Source organism: Carcharhinus amblyrhynchos, chromosome X (genome assembly GCF_965287045.1).
Source record: "Carcharhinus amblyrhynchos chromosome X, sCarAmb.v2.hapA, whole genome shotgun sequence".
In the NCBI taxonomy this organism is placed as follows: Eukaryota; Metazoa; Chordata; class Chondrichthyes; order Carcharhiniformes; family Carcharhinidae; genus Carcharhinus; species Carcharhinus amblyrhynchos.
Window position 1 is genome coordinate 7964833 of NC_137359.1, and position 22487 is coordinate 7987319.

Consider the following 22487-nt stretch of genomic DNA (forward strand, 5'->3'; position numbering starts at 1 on the left):
ATCCCACCTCAGCAGTTGGTGGAATTTGAATTCAATAAAAAAAGTCTGGAATTAAGAATCTACTGATGACCAAGAAACCATTGTCGATTGTCGGAAAAATTCATCTGGTTCACTAATGTCCTTTAGGGAATGAAATCTGCTGTTCTTACCCGATCTGGCCTACAACAATGTGGTTGATTCTCAAGGGCATTAAGGGATGAGCAATAAATGCTGGCACTTTCTGTTTTTATTTGTCCAAAGCTTGCTGTCTTGCAAAAAAATCTTGTTACCCAATCACTGCTCTGCTTCCTGAAATGGTGGCTCTCAGTCTGGATTATAAAATGTGCATTTGTATTTTCACATCCATTCGTAACCTTCTCCTTCCCTGTCTCTCAAACCTCCTCGAGTTCCAACAATCTCTGAGGTATCTGCACGTTTCTCAATCCAGCCTTTTGCAAATATCCTGTTACAACTGCTCCACCATTGCGGCCGATGAGAAACATATCAGCCATGATTGAATGGCAGGACAGACTTGATGGGTAGTGTTGCCTAATTCTGCTCTGTTTGACCTGATGGTTTTCAGTTCCTGTGGTCTCCAACTTGAGAATGACCTCCCTCCACTTTACTGTCCACCTTTAAGACTCTCCTCAGAACACATCTCTCCCCACAGCTTTTGATCATCAGCCCCAGTATCTAATGTGTCTGGGCACCAGGCTTTGTTGAATAAATTTTGTGCTCAGGTTCACTGACATGCTTCATGATGTGAAAGCACGATATAAATCGGAGTTATCGTCGTTTCTGTTTTCCATTTCGCAGCAATCTCCACCACTAACGCACTGCACTCTCCTCGGCGGGGCTGGAGGACTAACAGCAAGCGGCTGGTCCTCCAGCCAATCAGTGTGAACGTGAGGGGGGCGCTTCTCCCGGGTCGCACTGACCGACTGCGCACGCGCCATGCCGCACTCTGCCTCTATAAAGATGGCGGCTGTTAGTCCCGCTGGCCATGATGTGGGTATGCCGGCGTTGGACTGGCGTAAACACAGTAAAAAGTCTGACAACACCAGGTTTTAGTCCAACCGATTTATTTGATAATACTCGCAAGCTTTCGAGGGGACTGCCTCTTCGTCAGGTAAATGGAGAGTTATGAGAATGGAGAGTTATGAGTATGGAGAGAATGGCGCCATATTCGGCCCGACACTGGGCGTCCATGAAGTCTCCCATCACTCGCACTGCGCGTGTGCCAATCACTAGACGGGATTGCGCATTCTCCAGCCACAAGGAGCGCCTGGTGACGTAATACGGGTCATTCTCCACCGATAGGTATGCTAGGTGCAAGAGCTCCAGGATTAAAATAGATTAAAAATAAGTTTGTTTATTAGCGTTACAAGTAGGCTCACATTCACAGTACAATGAAGTAACTGTGAAAATCCACCAGCCACCACACTCCTGTTCGGGTACACTGAGGGAGAATTTAGCATGGCCAATCCACCCTAAGTAGTGTGTCTTTTGGACTCTGGAGCATCCAGAGGAAACCCACGTAGACACGGAGAGAACATGCAGACAGTGACCCAAGCCAGGAATCGAACCCAGGCACCGTGAGGCAGCCGTGCCAACCACTGTGCCACCGTGATGTTGTTTGGCTTCATCACTGACAACATTCAGCACAGACAGCAGGGATTACAGGAGAGAACAAACACAGCGCAGTGAGAAAGGTCATTCAGGATCAGGTTTGGGGAGCTGGGCGCTAAAAATAATCTGATGAAAGAAAGGGGAAAAAAAACGACAAAACTGAACAATCAGTCAGAGGATCAGTCTTCTCGTTTCAAAGAGAAATCAAGAAATTATCACCGTCACAGAATCAAAGAGTCTCTACAGTGCAGAAGGAGGCTATTTGGCCCATTGAGTCTTCACCAACCACAATCCCATTCAGGTCCAACCCCCATAACCCATGCATTTACCCTAGCTAGTCCCCCTGACATTAAGGAACAATTTAGCACGGCCAGTCCACCTAACCCGCACATCTTTGGACTGTGGGAGGTAACTGGAGCACCCAGAAGAAACCCACACAGACATCGGGAGAATGTGCAAACTCCACACAGTGACACAAACTGGGAATCGAACCTGGGTCCCTGGCGCTGTGAGGCAGCAGTGCTAACCACTGTGCCACCCACGTATCCTCCGTGCATATTTCAGTTCCACCTGTTGCCAAAGTGTCAGTCTGTGTCTTGTTCTCATGTTTTGCTTTCAGAAAGCACTGACACTTGTTCTGCTATTAATCCTGTGTATTACCTTGCTTTCAGATGGGGCTGCCCACCCAGTTACATGTGAATAGAATCCGTAGCATGCAGGAGGCGGCCATTCAGCCCATTGAGTCTGCACCAACCACAATCCCACCCAGGCCCCATAGCCACACATATTTACCCTGCTAATCCTACTGCCACTGGGGTCAATTTAGCATGGCCAATCAACCTAATCCATACATTTTAAGACAGTGGGAGGAATCCCATGCAGACACGGTGAGAATGTGCAAACGCCACACAGACAGTGACCAGAAGCTGGAATTGAACCCAGGTCCCTGGTGCTGAGGTAGCAGTGCTAACCACTGTGCCGCCCCAATTAAATAATTGAAAAGCTGCTTTGGTCTTTAATACCAGCATTACAACTCGGTTTGACTTGTGGCTGTGATATCTTTGTTAGTTAATTTCCCCTGAGTTCCGACCCTATTTTACTCCATGAGCTCCTCACACTCAAGAATGGAGGAGAAACAGGGAGAAGGACTAATTTCAGAATGAATTAAATTATCTTCGAGGTATTAAAAAGATTCAACACATGGCATTTTACTCATTTATTAGAATTTTATCCACAATATTAAATCCTAAAACTGGGCTAAAGTTCATTTTCTTTATAGAAAGATGTAAATGCATTCGAAGCGATTCAGAGAAGGTTTACCAGACAGATTGGTTGCCTTACGAAGAAAGATTATGCTAGATTGACTGGAGCTTGGAAGGTTAAGAGACAACTTGATTGACAGGGTGGATATGGAGAAGATGTTTCCCCTTGTTGGGGAATCTAGAACTAGGGGGTCACTTTTTTTTTAAATAAGGTGTTCCCATTTAAGAGATGAGGAGAATTCCTTTTCTGTGGATGGAGAAAGAACAGCTACAATAATGATTCAACAACAAAAATGGCAATAGTGGCTTTAAAATAACTATTCTGGCTGAGAGCTAAGCATGCTGGGAATTTTGGTCAACTCATAGATCAAAAGCAGATGCAGGTGGTAAAGAGGCCCTGGTCTGGGAGCTGTGATCTGAAGCTTCATGTGTTGATCAGATCAGGGAAGTTGTTTACATTAACTGAGACAGCGTGGCTCTGATTTATATGGCTGCTGTGTGTGTGGGGCATGTAAAATGAGCTAAGCATCATGGTGTCATTCAAAAGTAATTTCACTGGATGTTCGAGCCATGTGATCAGTTTCTGGTGACACAATTGGCTGGATGACAGAGAATCTTCCGGAAACAAGTGGAGAATTGTGGATAAAAGACATGCGAGTTCTTTGTTTGGTAGCGGTAACTCGGAAGAGACCAACCATCGCAACAAAGCTTGCACCCTGAAGAATGCTTCAGAGAGAAGATGATTGATACTACAGCGAGGATATTTCTTGGCCAAGGTTTTCCTGAACTCGGTAGTATCTATTTTCAGTTAGCTAATTAAAATTGCTGTTCAGTTAAAATGCAGTTTAAGAGTTAAATAGTTAAAGTTAATGTTCAGTTTGAGTTAAAGTTCAGTAGAGTTAATGAGTTGCAACTGTTAAAGTTTGAGTTGGTACTAGAAGTGTTAAATATAGAAATAATTGAACTACTGATTTATTATTGTCGCATGTATGAACACACAGTGAAAAGTATTGTTTCTTGCACGCTTTACAGACAAAATATACCATTCATAGAGAAGGAAACAAGAGTGCAGAATGTAGTGTTACAGTCATAGTTAGATTGTAGAGAAAGATCAACTTAATGCGAGGTAAATCCATTCAAAAGTCTGATGGCAGCAGGAAAGAAGCTGTTCTTGAGTCAGTTGGTACGTGATCTCACACTTTTGTATCTTTTTCCCTGACGGAAGAACGTGGAAGACAGAATGTCCAGGGCACACGAGGTCCTTAATTATGCTGGCTGCTTTGCCAAGACAGTGGGAAGTGTAGACAGAGTCAATGGATGGGAGGCTGGTTTGCGTGATGGATTGGGCTACATTCACGATCTTTTGTAGGTCCTTGCAGTCTTGGGCAGAGCAGGAGCCCAGACCAAGCTGTGATACAACCAGAAAGAATGCTTTCTATGGTGCATCTGTAAAAGTTAGTGAGAGTCATAGCTGACATGCCAAAACAAGTTTCCTTAGTCTTCTGAGAAAGTAGAGGCATTGGTGAGTTTTCTTAACTATAGTATCGGTATGGAGGGGGGAACCAGGACAGGTTGTTGGTGATCTGGACATCTAAAAACTTGAAGCCCTCGACCCTTTCTACTTCAGTCCCGTTGATGTAGACAGGGGCATGTTCTCCTCTACGTTTCCTGAAGTCACTGTTTGTCTTATTAAACTGGAATGCTTGGAAGGTGTCTAAATTAAAGTTGTATAACATTTTCTGACAGACGGCTAAGACTCTCTGGATACCTCTTCCTCAAAAGGTAGAGGAAGCAGAGTCTGTACATTTTTAAGGCAGAGGTAGATAGATCCTTGATCGATAAGGGGGGGGTGAAAGGTTATCAGGGGTAGGCAGGAATATGGGGTTGAATTTTACAATCAGATTAGTTGCGATTGTATTGAATGACATAGCAGATCAGAGGGACCAAGTGACTGTCTCCTGCTCCTAATTTGTATGGTCGGATATACTAACGCCAGCAAACACAGACCCCAATAGACATAGTTCAGTCCTGGTTGTGATCAGCAGGAAAATCCCATCACTGCAATTGCTTGTGAACTCGCTGATGTCTCAGCACGTGAGACGACTCAGTGAATCTCTTCCCACATTCAGGGCAGATAAATGACCTCTCACCGGTGTGGACCTGCTGGTGTCTCAGCAGGTGGGATGACTGAGCGAATCTCTTCCCACACTCAGAGCAGATGAATGACCTCTCCCCAGTGTGAACCTGCTGGTGTCTCAGCAGATGGGATAACCGAGTGAATCTTTTCCCACACTCGGAACAGGTGAACGGTCTCTCACCGGTGTGGATTTGCTGGTGCCTCAGCAGGGTGGATGACTGATTGAATCCCTTCCCACACTGGGAACAAGTGAACTGCCTCTCCCCTGCGTGAACCCGCTGGTGTCTGAGCATGGTGGACGACTGAGCGAATCCCTTCCCGCACAGGAAGCAGATGAACGGCTTCTCCCCAGTGTGACTGCGTTGATGAATTTCCAGCTGAAATGGGAAATAGAATCCCTTCCCGCAGTCCCTACATTTACAGGACTTTTCCCCAGTGTGACTACGCTTGTGTCTTGACAGGCCAGATGATTGTTTGAAGCCTTGTCCACACACACAACACGTGTACGGTTTCTCCCCACTGTGAACGGTGCTTTCTCCTTCCACGTTAAACATCTGACGATATTCAGGTCGGGACGAATATTGAAAATGTGTCATGTTGTTCATGTTATGTTTCAATTTCCCGACTGCAAATTCACTCTTCCTAATACCCTGTGAAATTGATTTAAAACAGAAAAAAGGGAGTGAGAGAGGACCCACAAAGGCAGGTTGTGAAATTGAGCTGAATGAATCTGGTCGTTTGTGAAGCTGGCACTAGGAAAATGTGACCATGGAAGCTGCTGGATTGTTGTCAAAACACAACTGGTTCACTAATGTCCTGATGTGGATGTGCCGGCGTTGGACTGGGGTAAACACAGTAAAAAGTCTGACAACACCAGGTTTAAGTCCGACCGATTTATTTGATAGTAAACTCACAAGCTTTCGGGGTTTGTCCCTTCGTCAGGTGAAGCCTGACGAAGGGACAAACCCCGAAAGCTTGTGAGTTTACTATCAAATAAATCGGTCGGACTTAAACCTGGTGTTGTCAGACTTTCCACTCATGTCCTTCAGGGAAGGGAACCTGCCATCCAGTCTGGACTCACTCAGGACTCTGTGGGAGGGGAAAGAGGGGGAGAAATGGGTTTTGTGTTCGTACCTTGAGAATTGTGTGCAGTTTTAGTCTCCTATTCCGAGGAAGGATCTTCTTGCTATTACAGGGAGTCCAGCGAAGGTTCACCAGACCAATTCCCAGAATAGCAGGACTGACACGTGAAGAAAGACTACATCGACTGGGCTTGTACTCACTGGGATTTCGAAGAATTAGAGGGGATCTCAGAGAAACGTAAAATCCTGATAGGCTGGACAGGTTAGATACGGGAAAAATGTTCCCAATGTTGGGGAACTCCAGAACTAGGGGTCACAGTCTAAGAATAAGGGGTAAGCCAGTCAGCACTGAGCTGAATATCTTCTTCACTCAGAGTTGTGAATCTGTAGAATTCTTACTGCAGAAAGCTACTGGGTTCGTTACATATGTTCAAGAGTGAGTTGGACGTGGCTCTTGCGGCTAAAGCAATCAAGGGGTATGGAGAGAAAGTGGGAATGGGATACTGAAAGAGCATGATCGGCCATGGTCATATTGAATGGTGGTACAGGCTCAAAGGGCCAAATGGCCTACTCCTGCACCTATCTTCCGCGTTTCTATGTATCTTGATCCAAAATTTGACAGACCCATCCAAAGCCTTGATCTCAACTGTCCTGGAAGGAGAAGATCAGCAGGTGTATGTGAACACTATCAGCTCCATGTTCCAAGACACACACCACACTGACTTATCCAACATCCAGTACTGGAGGAACAGAAATTTCCTCCATTGAGATGCCATTGTCTTCAGTCCCTGCTACAAATTTCACCCCCTAGCGAATGACTCCATCCCTCTCCCTGGCAACTGCCTGAAACTGAACCAGGCTGTTCACAATCACGGTGAAATATTTCACCCCAAGATGGATTTCCAACCACAAATCCACATCATCACCACCTCAGTAAAATCACCCAACTCCACCGCAGTTTCAGCTCATGTGCCGCTGAAACTCTGGTCAATTTCTTTGTTAACCCTACACTTAGCTCTCCTAATGCACTCCCAGCCGGCCTCACACATTCAACCTCCCTGTAATCTCACACCGAGTTTTGTTCACCCATCGCCCCTGTGCTCACTGACCTGCAAAGTCAAGGTTAAGAAGAAACACATTCTAAATTTCATATCCTTTCATTGGTCTCACCCCTCCCTATGTCTATAATCTCCTCCAGCCTCAACTGTCCAGGATGGATGGACTTCTCAATGCAGGGAAATGTGAGATTGTTCATTTTAGAAGAGTGAATGAGAGCACAGAGCATTATTTAAATGAAAAGAGAAAGCTGTAATACAGTGGGACTTGGGAGTTCTAGTTCAACAAACCCAGAAAGCTCAGATACAGGAGCAGAAGAGGGAAAGCAGACCTATAAAGATTCCCGGTTAAGGGGGAAATACATTTTAAAATTCTCATCCTTGTTTTCGAACCCCTCCATGGTCTCACCCCTCTCTATCTCTAATCTCCTTCAGCCTCACAATCCTCCCATATATTGGTGATCCCCTAATTCTTTAACATTTTGTATTTTAATGGCCCCATTACTGGTGGCTATTCTGTCAGATTCCATGTCTCCAACCTCTGGAACTCCCTTCCTTAATCTCCTGCTCTCCATCACTTTTCCTAAGATTCTCCTTAAAAATGACCTCTTTGACCAAGCTCTTGGTCACCTTCTCCAACACCTCTATGTGGCTCAGTGTGAAATGATTTGGAATACTGTCTTCAATGAAAAGTGCTACATCATTGTTGTTGTGGAGATGTATCACCATTCCTTCATCATCACTGGGTGAATAACCACCGGTAACTCCTTACCTAACAGCATTGTGGGAACACCTTGACCAGACAGACTGCCGAGGTTCAATAACGTCAAACTTCATCTTCCCCACAGGCAACTGGGGATTGACAATACATCGCTAGGATCTGTCAAGAGAGAAACAGAGTCAACATTACATCGTTCAAAATGAATCACGGGGATGAAAATGATACAGAATTTGGTGTCAGAAATGGAGGAGAAATGGACAATAGAGCAGGAGAAACAATTCCAGACTATGGAAGATTCTGTGGAAAGATAAAGCCGGTAAGACAGCAGTATGTAGTCAGGGGATGGGCAGCAGCGGAAACTTAATTTAGACACATTAAAACACAAAACATGGTTAAAATACACCCATTATTAGAGACAGAGGGAGTTAGGAAATAGCAGAGAGGTGATCAGCGAGGGCTGAGGTGAAACAGAGCAATGGGTAGATGTGGATTCAGATCCATGTTAAAGGAATCATACCAGCCCCAGAGACATGGAGCCTCTCACAGATAGCACGGCAGTAAAAGCTCTAAGTTACAGAATAATCTAAAATACTCTTCTCTCAAACAATTTCATTGTTTTCAATGTCAAAATCTCCTGCTGGAGCCTGCAGCTAGAAAGATATCATAAGCACTGGAGTCAGAGAAAAATCACCCATTTGAGGAAATTCTCGGGGAGCAGGGGGTGACGTAACTGTGTCAGTGTGTGATGATGACACAGATCTTCTGGATCTGTGCGAACCAGAGATCACCACGCATTATGGAGGGTGGGAGGGAGTTGGGAGGGTGCAGAGGAGAGTCACCAGAATGGTTGGAGAGATGAAGGATTTTAACTGAAAAGTCCACAAAATTACGGTGCACACTGTAGTGCGGTACTATCAATTTCCATGGAAAGACCATCTACACCACATCAGTAGCTAATCAAACATATTTGTTACCTCTTCAAAAAGCTTCACCAAGTGAGCTGAACACAATTTCCCCTTTCAAAGCCCTTGTTGACTCTTCTGAATCAACCTATATTTTTCTGTGAGACCACTAAATCTATCTTATTTTATTGTTTCTAGATGTTTGCCCACCACTGACGTTAAACTGACTGGTCTGCATTCGTTGGATGTATCTTTTCAACGTTATTTTAACAAGGACACAATGTTGCAATTCTTCAGTCCCCTGGCATCTCCCTTGAGTCTACTGAACACAAAGATTATGCCCAGTGCCTCTACAATATCCTCTCTCACTTTCTTCAACATGCTTGGATGCATCTCATCCTTTCAGTATTCTCACAACACCAGGTTAAAGCCCAACCAGTTTATTTGATAGGAATCCCACAAGCTTTCCGAAACGGTGTTGCTTCGTCAGCTGTGTGGAAGGTTTACCCCAGTCCAACGCCGGCATCACTACATCATGACCTTTCAGTATTGACAGTCTTTATTTAAAGATGTTTTTCTTCTTAATTCAGAACCCATCTAGTGATGGAGTTCTCTCATCTGTCATCATGACCTGGAAATCATCTTTCTCCTGGTATTCGTTGAATCAGTTAGTTCAGAGAAGCAGGAACTCCCCCCCCCCATATAGAAAATGTGATTGAGGGGGGATTTGAAAGCATTACGTAAAGTAAAATCTGGAATTTTGATGAAGAAGCCATTGTCAATTGTCGCACAAAACATCTGGTTCACTAATATCCTTTAGGGAAGCAAATCTGACGTCCTTCCTCCTCTGACCTTCAAGTGACTCTGCATCCACACAACGTGGGCAGCACGGTGGCACAGTGGTTAGCACAGAAGCCACACAGTGCCAGGGATCCGGGTTCAATTCTGGCCTCGGGTCACTGTCTGTGTGGAGTTTACACATTCTCCCCATGTCTGTGTGGGTTTCCTCCGTGTGCTCCGGTTCCCTCCCAAAGATGTGCAGGTTAGGTTGATTGGCCATGCTAAATTAACCTGAATGTTAGGGGTGATTAGCAGTGTAAATAAGCAGGGTTACAGGAATAGGGCCTGGGTGGGGTTGTGGTCAGTGCAGACCTGATGGGTCGAATGGTCTCCTTCCACACTGCAGGGATTCTATGACTATTAAATGACCTTTGAAATAGCCCAGCAAGACACTTAGTTCAAGAGCAATTAGGAATGGGCAACAAATGCTCGCCCACCCAGCAATGTCCACATCCCATGAAAGAATAATAAAAAAGTAGAGACTGATGACGGATTTAGATAAAATAGTAAAGAAAAGCTGACGGTAAAAGGATCACAGGACACAAATTTGAGGAAGAAATTTTACACAGTGAGTGATCATTTTAAAAGTTCAGTTCACAAGTCAACTTATATTAGCACTGCCGTGAAGTTACTGTGAAAATCCCCTAGTCGCCACACTCCGGGTCACTTTTGGATAACCTGAGGGAGCATTTAGCATGCCAATGCACCTTAAGCAGCACGTCTTTAAGACTGAGAGGGGAAACCGGACCACCAGAAGGAAACCCACACAGACACAGGAAGAATGTACAGATTCCACACAGATAGTGACTCAAGCCAGGAATCGAACCTGGGTCCCTGACATTGTGAGGCAGCAGTGCTAACCACTGTGCCACCATGCTATGCATAAAATGATTCTGCCTGTGTTCAAACAGAGGACCTTTTTTGTGTAAGGCAAATGTGATAACAACTACACCACAGAAACACTGTGATGACGCGCAACTTAGTACTTACACTCAGATGCTGATAATATACAGGTTCCAATGAATCGAGTGACTCTTGTCAAAATTTGATATGATGCTTGGCTTGCGTTCCCAGTCTGCATATTCTTCCCATTCTGTCAAATAAAAGGTTACAAAAAATCTAGCACTGTCAGTCAAGGATATAAATTGAGAAAAGACAAACAGTTCTCTCGTTTTGAGTTTTCTGTATGTAAATACTCCCCTTCTAATCCCCTGTAAAAGGAGTTTCCAAAACCCATCAATGAGTCCTGGATAGAAACTCACAACATTCTCTCCTCCTGCTGCCTGGAACAGAATGAGCGCGCAGGCGCCCTGCTGCACAGCCGCTCCCCACGCCATCGCCGGTCTGTTCGCTGCAAACGCGGGGCTGCGAGTTTCTAATACCGGGCCTGCGGCCTGCACCAAGTGCTTATGAACCCTCCCTGCCCATTCTGACCGCTCCATTCCTCCCGCCGACCTACTAACGATTATTATGGTGCATTCGCCATTTTCTCACCCCCTCTCCGCAGATCTACTCACAGAGCAGCACCACGCACCCGCAAGGGAAAGATCGCAAAGCGCATGCTCAAGTTATTCTCATATTGCGCATGTGCACGATCCCCGCAGGGAAGATATGGCGCTTTCTGAGCCGCTGTGAATGCTGGGTGAGAGCCCCGCCATTGGAACTTGATATTTTTGCTATAATCTCATGTTTTGTGATCGATGAAGATTGCAATCAAGATATCAAAATATGAAATTACTATACAAGCAAAATTTTGCAAATGCTTGAAATAAAAAATACTGGAAAGTCTCAGGAATTCTGCCAGCATCAGTGGAGAGAGAAACCAAATTAATGTTTTGAGTCCAGGTGACAATGAATAATTGTACTTCATACAATAATAAAAGTATTAAAGCAGTTGATCTTCTGTACAATAAACAGTTCATAAAAACAGGAAGTGCTGGAAAGGCTCAGCAGCTCTGGATGCATCAAACATTCCAACTCCACCTTGTTAAAAAGAAGGTGCTTATTGTGGATTGTATACGCTAAACATTTAATATTAGATTGTTAATTGGTGGTCAAACTTGGTAAATCTCTTTGCACATATGAAGTACCCGAGTTTTCTCTGTCAGATGGAGCTGCTGCTGTGTCAATCAATCAGATGATCAAGTGAATCCATTTCCAGATTCAGCTGATGAATGATCTTCCGGGTGTTCTGGTTTCCTCACACCCTCCAAAGATGCGTGGATTTCATTGATTGGTCATGGAAGAGTGATCCTTTGTGTCAGGGGAAATAGCAGGGTAAGTATGTGGGAGTTACAGGATAGGGCTCGGGTGGCATTGTCGGTGCAAGCTCCATCTTCTGCACTATAGGGATTTTGTGATATGCCGACTGCACTGATTCTCCAAAGGAGCGCCTTGCCTGCCTCCTCACGGCAGTTAAAGAGGCCTTCCAGCCGATCATCCTTATGCCAGCTTTTTTAAAAGAGCTGACCAGTTAGTTCTAGTATAATTCTCTTTATTCTGATCAAGAACGTACTAAATTTTCTGCATTGATAAAGACATACCTAATTTCCCTTGCTGTACAACCTGTTACAGATGGTGTTGTAGAACAGCGGGAAATGTTTGTTACAGCTATATGAAGCTCAGGGTAGATCACACCTGGAGAAAGGTTATGGCACACAAATAAGTCATTCAGCCCATCGTGTCTGTGCTGTCTGAAAAGTAAATCATAAAAAAGCTAGCTATCCATTCCAATTCCACTTTCTGGCACCCAGCAGTTTAGTTGATCCAAGTATGTTTAAAATGAAACCAGGCAGAATATTCCAAACACCAACCATCCTCAGAGTGAAAATAATTGTCCTCATGTCCCCTCTGATCCATCTCCCAATCACCTTAAATCTGCACTCCTGGTAATTGAGCTCCCTGCTCGGAGAAACAGTGCGTCCCTGTCTGGACCCCTCGTAATCCTGTGTATCTCAATCAGGTTGCCCTCAACCTCAAGCGTGAGAAAGTGAATCAGTCATCCTACAATAAAACAGAACATCAGTGAGTCCTCAACTGGAGTACTATGTGTATTTCTGGTTCGTTTATCCAAGAAAGAATACCTGCCAGAGAGGGACTGCAGGATAGGATCATCTGGTTCCTGGGCTGAGGGCTTTGTTTTATGAGGAGACATTGTGTAGACTAGGACTCAATTCGATGGATCTTTGAGAATTAAGAATCGACCACATTGAAACATACAACATTCCTAAGGGGTCAGGTAGATGCTGTTTTTCCATTGGGTGTCTCAGCTTTTAGTTTTTGCGATTCATGCACAAGGACCCCCCAGGTCCCTCTGCACAGTAGCATGTTGTAATTTTTCACCAAGTGAATTCTCCCGCTGTTTGTAACCAAGGTTCAGTGGATTGATTCCCGAGACTGGGCATTTGTTCTGGGAGGAATGATTCAGTTGGATGAGTCTGTTCTCCCTGCAGTTTAGAATAATGAGAGGTGCTCCTGTTGAAGAATCAGAAATTAGGAGACAGTTTGACAGTGTACATATACTGAGAGGTAGTTTCCACCGCCAACTGCACCCTGACCCCTGCTCGCCAACCCCCTCCCACCCCCGGAGGCTCCAGCTGGACAGTCTAGAACTGGGCTCACATTTTCTGGTTAATGCGTCAGCCATTTAGGACTGAGGTGAGGAGATATTTCTTCACACAAAGGCTTGTGACTTTTTGGGATTCTGTACCCCAGACTTCTCAGTTGATAAGAATTTTGAAAGCTGAGGTGGAGAGATTTTTGGACTCGAAGATAATATTGGGATGGGATGAGTGTTGAGGCTGTGGATCCGCCATGATGTTATTCAGTGGTGTTGGAGGCTCAATGGGACATTTTACCCAATTCATTGACTCTGTTCACTGCCAATACCAGGGTTTTGTCTTCCGGATTTTCGCCTTTTGGGGTTTGAAACATCTCACAATGATAAAATAAAACAACAAACTAACATGGGTCTTTCAAGAGACTTCTGGACGAGTAGACGTGACTTAATAGAATTGAGGGTTATAGGTAAGCCTAGTAGGTATGGATATCATTGGTGCAACCTATGGGCCAAAGGGCCTGTTTGTGCTGTAGTTTTTCTATGTTCTATAAACACCAGATATGACACCAGCTACTTTCTGTTGGGTTGTTGACGAGTGTTGTAAGATGTTAACTTACTGGTAGCAGCATTTGTGGAGAAGTTGGATCACATTCCACCTCTCCCAGGTTGATGCCATCGACTCCCTTTCTTACAACCTTTAGTTGAAGATGTGATTGCTAAAATTTACTACAGTGACAGGAATGAAAGAGAGGCCCAGGAGGAGGAATTTATGGGGTGGCTTTGACTCTGCTTCGTGGAGATTGCTGGCCTGCAAACTGTCGCCAGATATCGAAGCAGCAAACAACTCCAACAAACACCAGCACTGGGAACTAGACTTTCACTCCTTTGAGAGAACCGCTCCCAGCGCCATCTGTGTGAGTCCAGGATAGAAATTCACAAATTCTTCAACAATGTTCAAGAGGCATCTGGATAGAACAAAGAACAAAAACAGCCCGGGAAACAGGCCCTTCGGCCCAACCAGCCCGCGCTGCTATTTTAACATTACCAGTCCCCCCTCCACCCATGACCCTTTTCTACGCTTATGGCATTCCACATTGAGGGAAAACTAATTTAGGAACAACTTATTACCTCCCATCAGCCTAATAGCACATCTTTGGGATGTGGGAGGAAACCGGAGCACCCGGAGAAAACCCACGCAAGCACGGGGAGAATGCGCAAACTCCCACAAGACACCGGCCCAAATCCATGTGTCTGCACAGCAAACAGTGATAGTCACTGAGCTGTCGTGTTGCCCATCATCTGGTCCAGTTTAAGCACACACTAACGACATGAAGTACTAGGCTATTCTCGAACATCCAAGAGCAGCCCCTGTACGACCCATCGTGTGTATGCCCCTCGTTGGACAACAAGGTGGACCGACTTAAAACCCTAAAAGCAGGGAATAGAAGAATATGGACCACGTAGAGGCAAGTAAATATTAGATTAGAGAGGCATCTGTGTCCCACAGGCGTGGTTGGCCAAAGAGCCTGTTCCTATGCTGCACCGGTCTTTTTTGCATTAAAATTGGGATATTTAAAGGAACAGCTGAACACGTAGCTAAACAGCAGGTGTAGAGGGAGAGTTTCAGATATTTGGACCATTGGGATTTCATCCAGGGCAGGAGGGACCTGTACAGGAAGGACACATTGCATCTAAAATGGAAGGGCATAAATAGTCTGCCAGGAGGTTTGCTAGTGTCTCACAAGAGGATTTAAACTAGTTTGGCAGGTGGCTGGGACCCAAAGCAAAGGTGAATTAACTGCAGGGGAGCTAGAGAGTAGGTTGAGTAAGAGAATGTGCAAGCAAGGTACGGTTGCTAATCAGAGGATGGGAACACACAAAGCAAGTATAGAATACAAGGACAGTAGAACGAAACTTAAGCAAGGAGTAAGGAGGGCTAAAAGGGGTCATGAAATCCCAAAGCTTTTCATACATTTCTAAAGAGCAAGAGGTTTGGCCCACTCAAGGACAAGGGGAGAGAATCTGTGCGTGGAGCCTGATGAAATGTGTAAGGTATTAAATGAGTGCTCTGTGTCAGTCATGTGGAAGATGCGTCTGGGGAAGGGTGTGTAGATAGCTTGGGTCATGTTGAGATCAAAAAGCAGGAGGTATTGGGGTTCTTGACATAACATTAATGTAGACAAGTCCCCAGTTCCTGATGGGATCTCCCCCAGAATACTGAGAGAGGCAAGGGAGGAAATTATTGGGGCCTTAAGGAAAATCTTTGTATGCTCACTGGCTACAGGGGAGGTCCCAGGGGATTGGAGAATAGGCAATGTTTTTCCGTAATTTGAGAAGGGCAGCGAGGAAAATCCAGGTAATTACAAACCAGTCAGCCTTAGATCAGTGGTAGGGGAATTACTGGAGTGGATTCTTCGAGACAAGACTTATTCCCACTTGGAAATAAATGAATGTGTTAGCAAGAGGCAACATGGTTTTGTGAAGGGGAGGTGGTGTCTCACTAACTTGATTGGGTTCTTCGAGGAAGTGACAAAGGTGATTGATGAGGGGAGGGTGGTGGATGCTGTCTATATGGACTTCAGTAAGGCCTTTGACATGATCTCGCATGGCAGACTGGTACAGATTATGCAGTCACACGGGATCAGACATCAGCTCTCAAAATGGATACAGAACTGGCTCAGTCATAGAAGACAAAGAGTAGTAATGAAAGGTGCGTTTCTGAATGGAGGGCTGTAAGTAGTGGCGTTCCTCAGAGATCAGTGCTGGAACCTTTGCTGTTTGTAATACATATATATATATAAATGATTTGGAGGAAGGTAACTAGTTTTTGTAGTAAATTTGCGGACGACACAAAGGTTGGCGGATTTGCAGAGAGCGATAAGGACCATCAGAGAATACAACAGGATATAGATCAGTTGGAGACTTGGGCGGAGAGATGGCAGATGGAGTTTAATCTGTACAAATGTGAAGTAATGAATTTTGGAAGGTCTAATACAGATGGCACATATACAGTAAATGGCAGAACCCTTAGGAGTATTGATAGGCAGAGGGATCTGGGCGTACAGGTACACAGGTCACTGAAAGTGGCAATACCAGTAGAGAAGGTAGTCAAGATGGCATACGGCATGCTTGCCTTCATCGGCCGGGGCACTGAGTTTAAAAATTGACAAGTCATGCTGCAGCTTCATAGAACCTTAGTTAGGCCACACTTGGAATATAGTGTTCAATTCTCATCGCCACACTACCAGAAGGATAAAAGGGTATAGAAAAGATTTACCAGGACATTGCCTGGTATAGAGGGCATTAGTTATGAAGAGAGGTTGGAGAAACTTGGTTTGTTCTCACTGGAATGACGGAAGTTGAGGGGCGACCTGATAGAAATCTACAAGATTATGAGAGGCATGGACAGAGTGGATAGTTAGAAGCTTTTTCCCAGGGTGGAAGAGTCAATAACTCGGGCACACAGGTTTAAGGTGCGAGGGGCAAGGTTTAAAGGAGATGTACGACGCATGTTATTCACATAGAGGGTGATGGGTGCCTGGAATTCGCTGCCTGGGGGAAGTAGTGGAAGCAGAAATGATAGTGACTCTTAAAGAGTGTTTTGACAAATATTTGAATAGGATGGGAATAGAGGGATATGGCCCTCGGAAGGGTACGGGGCTTCAGTTCAGTCGGGCAGCATGGTCGGTGCAGGTTTAAAGGGCTGAAGGGTCTGTTCCTGTGCTGTAATTTTCTTTGTCCTTTGTCCCTGTGCAGCAATATTCTCTCCTCCTGCTGCCTGGGACGCATGCCTGGGCCCCCATTGGTACGAATGCAGCACCAAGTGTTTCGGATTCGGGTTTTGTGTTCTCCCCTGGGTGTTTGAAGTAGGGAGAGGGTTAATGAATTTAATGCATTTTGGACCTGGCATATATCACAAACATAACCCTTCCTCATGGCTGATCTCCTTAAGCTTAGGCATCAACATAAATTATTCATTCATGTTTTCCTTACTTGTTCATGTCTTTCATTCTTTAACTTTGATTTCCATAAAGACAGATTGTCAAATGTGAATGTTATTTTGCAGACATTACAAATCTTACCTGTTCCCTCTTCTTGTTCTCATTGACTGGGGAAGATATTTACCCCAGGGTGCTGTTGTCGATTACAAAGATATGTTTTGACGCCATTGGAACAACTGTAAAATGATCAAAATGCCTAAGGCAGTAGCTAAACTGCACAGGCACCTTAGTTTTCTCCTGGGTTTAATTAACAGCAGAACAAACCTCTGCAGGGTAACATGAACTCAAGTCTCAGCTGGTGTCATGAACAAATGATTAGTTTTTCTCTCCTGAGACGGTACATTTAAAACGTGTCTTGGCAAAGAACGCACTGACTGTAGATCATGTTATTAGCATACAATGAAAAGTTTCTTGCGCACTATACAGACTAAGCATACTGTTCAAAGAGAAGGAAATGAGTTGTGCAGAATGTGGTGTGACAGTCACAGCTAGAAAAAGATCAACTTAATGCGAGATAGGTCCATTCAAAAGACTGACGGCAGCAGGGAAGAATCTATTCTTGACTCGGTTGGCAGGTGACCTCAGACCTTTATATCTTTTTCCTGACGGAAGAAGGTGGAAGAGAGAATGTCCGGGGTGTGTGGGGCCCTTGATTATGCTGGCTGCTTTTCCGAGGCAGCGGGAAGTGCAGACGGGGTCAATGGATGGAAAGCTGGTTTGCGTGACGGATTTGTGCTCTTTTGTAGTTCTTTGCAGTCTTGGGCAGAGCTTAGGGGGTTTGAAAAAAAGGGCGGCATGGACAAGTTGGGCCGAAGGGCCTGTTTCCATGCTGTAAATGTCTGTGACTCTGAGCCATACCAAGCTGTGATACAACAACCAGAAGGAATGGTTTCTATGGTGCATCTGTAAAAGTTGGCGAGAGTTGTAGCTGACATGCCAAATTTCCTTAGTCTTCTGGGAAAGTAGAGGCATTGGTGGGGCTTTCTTAACTATAGAGTCAGTGTGGGGGGGACCAGGACAGGTTGTTGGTGATCGGGACAACTAAAAACTTGAAGCTCTCGACCCTTTCTATTTCATCCCCGTTGATGTCAACAGGGGCATGTTCTCCTTTACACTTCCTGAAGTCGATGACAATCTCCTTCAATTTGTTGACATTGAGGGAGAGATTATTGTTGCTGCACCAGTTCACCAGATTCTCTATCTCATCCTTGCTTTGAGATTGCTTCGAGAGTTGCCTAGTGCTTCACATCGTTAGTGTACGCTTAAACTGGACCAACTGACGGGCAACACGACAGCTCAGTGACTATCACTGTTTGCTGTGCAGATACAGGGACCCGGGTCGGATCTCTGGCTTGGGTCGGTGTCTGTGGGAGTTTGCGCATTCTCCCCGTGCTTGCGTGGGTTTTCTCCGGGTGCTCCGGTTTCCTCCCACACCCCAGAAATGTGCTTTTAGGCTGATTGGTGTCAATAAATTGTCCCTAAATTGGATCTCCCTTAATCGGGCGCACATATAATTCTCTAAATTTGCACCCCCTTTATTGTGGAGTCCAAGAGGCGTAGACAAAAGTCGTAGGTAGAAGAAGGATTGGCATGAGGCACTCACTGAGTGTTAAAAAGGGCGGCATGGGCTTGTAGGGCCAAAGGGCCTGTTTCCTGTGCTGTGTTGTTCTTTGTTTGTATCCCTGTATTCTGTCTTGTCATTGTTTGAGATCCGACCCACTACGGTGATGTCATCAGCAAACCCGAAAATCGAATTGGAGGGGAATTTGGCCACAGTCATAGGTGTATAAGGAGTATAGTAGGGGGCTGAGAACACAGCCCTGTGGGGCACCGGTGTTGAGGATGATTGTGGAGGAGATGTTGTTGCCGATCCTTACTGATTGTGGTCTGTGAGTTAGGAAGTTCAGGATCCAGTTGCAGAGGGAGGAGCCAAGACCCAGACCACGGAGTTTCGAGATGAGTTGTGTGGGAATAATAGTGTTGAAGGCTGAGCTGTAGTCAATAAATAGGAGTCTGACATAGGTATCTAGGTGATCCAGGGTTGAGTGCAGGACCAGGGAGATGGTGTCTGCTGTGGACCTGTTGCAGCGGTAGGCGAACTGTAGTGGATCCAGGCAGTTTGGGAAGCTGGAATTGATTCATGCCATGACTAACCTTTCAAAGCATATCATCAGGATGGACACAAACCACTGGATTCTCAGGATGACGAGTGAACTGTGACTTCCAAACTGACTTACTCTATATCCCTTTGCTTATTATTTTCGTCTCGGATCGATTTCGCCAGAGACAGGATTCTTCAAAATCTCCTGCCAGAAATGACAAGACCAGCAGCTTACAGTTTGCTGTATCCACGCTGCTTTTGTTATTTTAATTTCCACACCAGACCAATTCTGCCACAAAAACGTTTCTCCTGCAAAATGGCACCTTCTTCTTCAACACCAGTGACGTGTTCAGCCAATGACAACATGCAACAAACACTCCAGTGCAGACGGTTTGAAACCCCAAGGAAACATGTCCAAATTGCCTTTCATTGCAGCTTGAGGGGAAGTTTCACAATTTAGTGTCAGTGGTAAAATTACCATCCAGATTTTACCTTGCATCACCAGGTCTAGGGTCAGCGTCTTCTCACTGTCCTAGAACACAGAACCCTACAGTACAGAAACAGGCCCTCTGAGTCCGCACCCAGGCCCTATCCCCATATCCCTACACATTTACCCACTAATCCCTCTAACCTACACATCTCAGGACACTAAGGGCCAATTTTAGCACGGCCAATCAACCTAACCCGCACATCTTTGGACTGTGGGAGGAAACTGGAGCACCCGGAGGAAACCCACGCTGACATGAGGAAGACACTTTCCCATGTACCTGTCTCAGAATCTTTCTATCCCACAGGCTCTCTGTCTGTGCATCTTTGTTCCATCTTTGCTCCCTCTATTACCTCGCTGTCTGCAATCTCCTGTGTGGTTGTCCCGAGAGAGCGATTTAGTGGGTTGAGTCTGTTCATTCTGGAGTTGAGGATAATGAGAACAAATCTGATTGAAAAGTCTGATATTGAGAGACAATTTGACAGTGTCCATTGGAGAGGCTGTTTTTCCCTGCCTGGTTTATTTGGAACAAATATATTAAGGTGAAAGATGTAAGAGGAGTTTGCAATGCTTGGAAGGAGATGCAGGCAAGTACTCTTCAAGATACTTTTTAAACAGTGTGACACAATCCATCTCTAGCACCCTCCTAGGCAGCACATTCGAGACTATCACCCGGGTAAAAAAATAAATTCTCACATCCCCCTCCCCTAAATCACCTGCATCTCACCTCGACACGAAGATGAGTGGAAAAGCAAACGGCGTGGAGGGTGTGGAAAGTCTGCAGAGGGATCTGGATAGGCTGAGTGAGTGGGCGAGGACCTGGCAGATGGAGTATAATGTTAGCAAGTGTGAGGTTATCCACTTTGGTAGAAATAATAGTAGGAGGGATTATTATTTAAAAGGCGAAAAGCTGCAGCATGCTACGGTGCAGAGGGACCTGGGCGTCCTTGTGCACGAGTCGCAAAAACCCAGCCTGCAGGTGCAGCAGGTGATCAAGAAGGCGAATGGGATGCTGGCCTTTATAGCGAGGGGGATAGAATATAAAAGCAGGGAGGTCTTGCTGCAACTGTACAAGGCACTGGTGAGGCCGCAGCTGGAGTACTGTGTGCAGTTTTGGTCGCCGCACTTGCGGAAGGATATATTGGCCTTGGAGGGAGTGCAGAGGAGGTTCACTAGGCTGATACCGGGGATGAGGGGGTTTGCTTATGAAGAGAGACTAAATAGACTGGGTCTGTACTCGTTGGAGTTTAGAAGGATGAGGGGGGATCTTATAGAGATAATGAAGGGGATGGATAGGGTAGAGGTAGAGAGATTCTTCCCGCTTAGAAAGGACAGCAGGACTAGAGGGCACAGCCTCAAGATAAGGGGGGTAAGATAAGATCGAAGTTGAGGAGGAACTTCTTCACTCAAAGGGTGGTGAATCTCTGGAATTCTCTGCCCGTTGAAGTGGTGGAGGCTACCTTGCTGAATATATTTAAGTCACGGGTAGATAGGTTTCTGATAGACAAGGGAATTAAGGGTTATGGGGAGAAAGCGGGAAAGTGGAACTGATCCACTTCAGATCAGCCATGATCTTATTGAATGGCGGGGCAGGCTCGAGGGGCTAGATGGCCTACTCCTGCTCCTATTTCTTATGTAAACCCATATCCCCTCGTGATTGAGCCTTCAACTAAGTTGTTCAGCTCTGCCTTTTTTCCTCAGAACGCTCAGGGCCATAAGCGAGAGTAGACAGGAATAAACCCTTTCCCCTTGGTGGAGGGATCAATGCCTAGGGGTCGAACATTTCAAGTAAGTGTCAGGATGTTTAGAGGGGATGCGAGGTTGGCGGGATTCTGGAACGCACTGCCTGAAAGGTTTGTGTGGGACAGAGAGCTTCTTAACATCGAAGAAGTATTTAGATGTGCACTTGCGATGTCAGGACACACAAAGCAATGGGCCAAGTGTTGGAAAATGGGAATAGAATAGAGAGGTGGATAGAGAGGTGCTTGTTTACCCAGGGCTGTGCCGATGGGCTGAATGGCCGTTTCTGCGTGACTCTTCGGTTAGCCTCTTGGCCTAACTGAAGATGGTGTCTGCTGTGGACCTGTTGCAGCGGTAGGCGAACTGTAGTGGATCCAGGCAGTTTGGGAAGCTGGAATTGATTCATGCTATAAGCTGGAGATCTGGGTTCAGATTTTACTGAGTGAAACCTTGCTGTCCTTTGCCAGGCGCGTGAAGGGCATTTTATTTTAAATTCCCAGAAAGTGGAACTTGAAGCACTGTGGAAATTTCAGCAAAGCCCACCACACAGTGCGGACGGTGCAGCAAATGACTCTCTCATTGCATCAGGGGACGGCTGCTTAAGAATGCAAAGCGCTCAGAGGCAAGGTATCTCTCACTTACTCGCCTATCCACATTTAAGAGGGGGAGCGACGAGAGTAGTGGTTCCACCGAAACACAGACTCGGATTTCTCAAAGTCCACAGTGCTAACCTTTACGCATTGGAATGGATAGGACCTGGCCTAGGATACAAGGCTTTTCTCCCAAAACACATAAGAACATAAGAAATAGGAGCAGGAGTAGGCCATCTAGCCCCTCGAGCCTGCCCCGCCATTCAATAAGATCATGGCTGATCTGTCGTGGCTCAGTTCCACATTCCCGCCCTCTCCCCATAACCCTTAATCCCCTCGCTTATCAAAAACCCATCAACCTGCGTCTTAAAAATATTTAGCGAGGCAGCCTCCACCACTTCA

The 22487-nt window shown here is 45.5% G+C and overlaps 1 protein-coding gene and 1 long non-coding RNA gene across 2 annotated transcripts in view; one reads left to right on the forward strand and one right to left on the reverse strand.

Moving 5' to 3' along the window:
- Window positions 1-976: 976 nt before the first annotated feature.
- Window positions 977-10366, forward strand: LOC145361873 (uncharacterized). The gene is made up of 3 exons (XR_013889884.1): window positions 977-1108; window positions 7993-8181; window positions 8966-10366. It is a non-coding gene; the product is annotated as an uncharacterized LOC145361873 (long non-coding RNA).
- Window positions 2812-22487, reverse strand: part of LOC145361871 (uncharacterized) — a 70761-nt gene continuing 51085 nt past the window's right edge. The window contains exon 4 of the mRNA XM_080217856.1: window positions 2812-5384. Coding sequence (XP_080073982.1) covers window positions 4926-5384 — 459 coding nt within the window. The 3' untranslated portion in view covers window positions 2812-4925. The remainder of the gene's footprint in view (window positions 5385-22487) is intronic.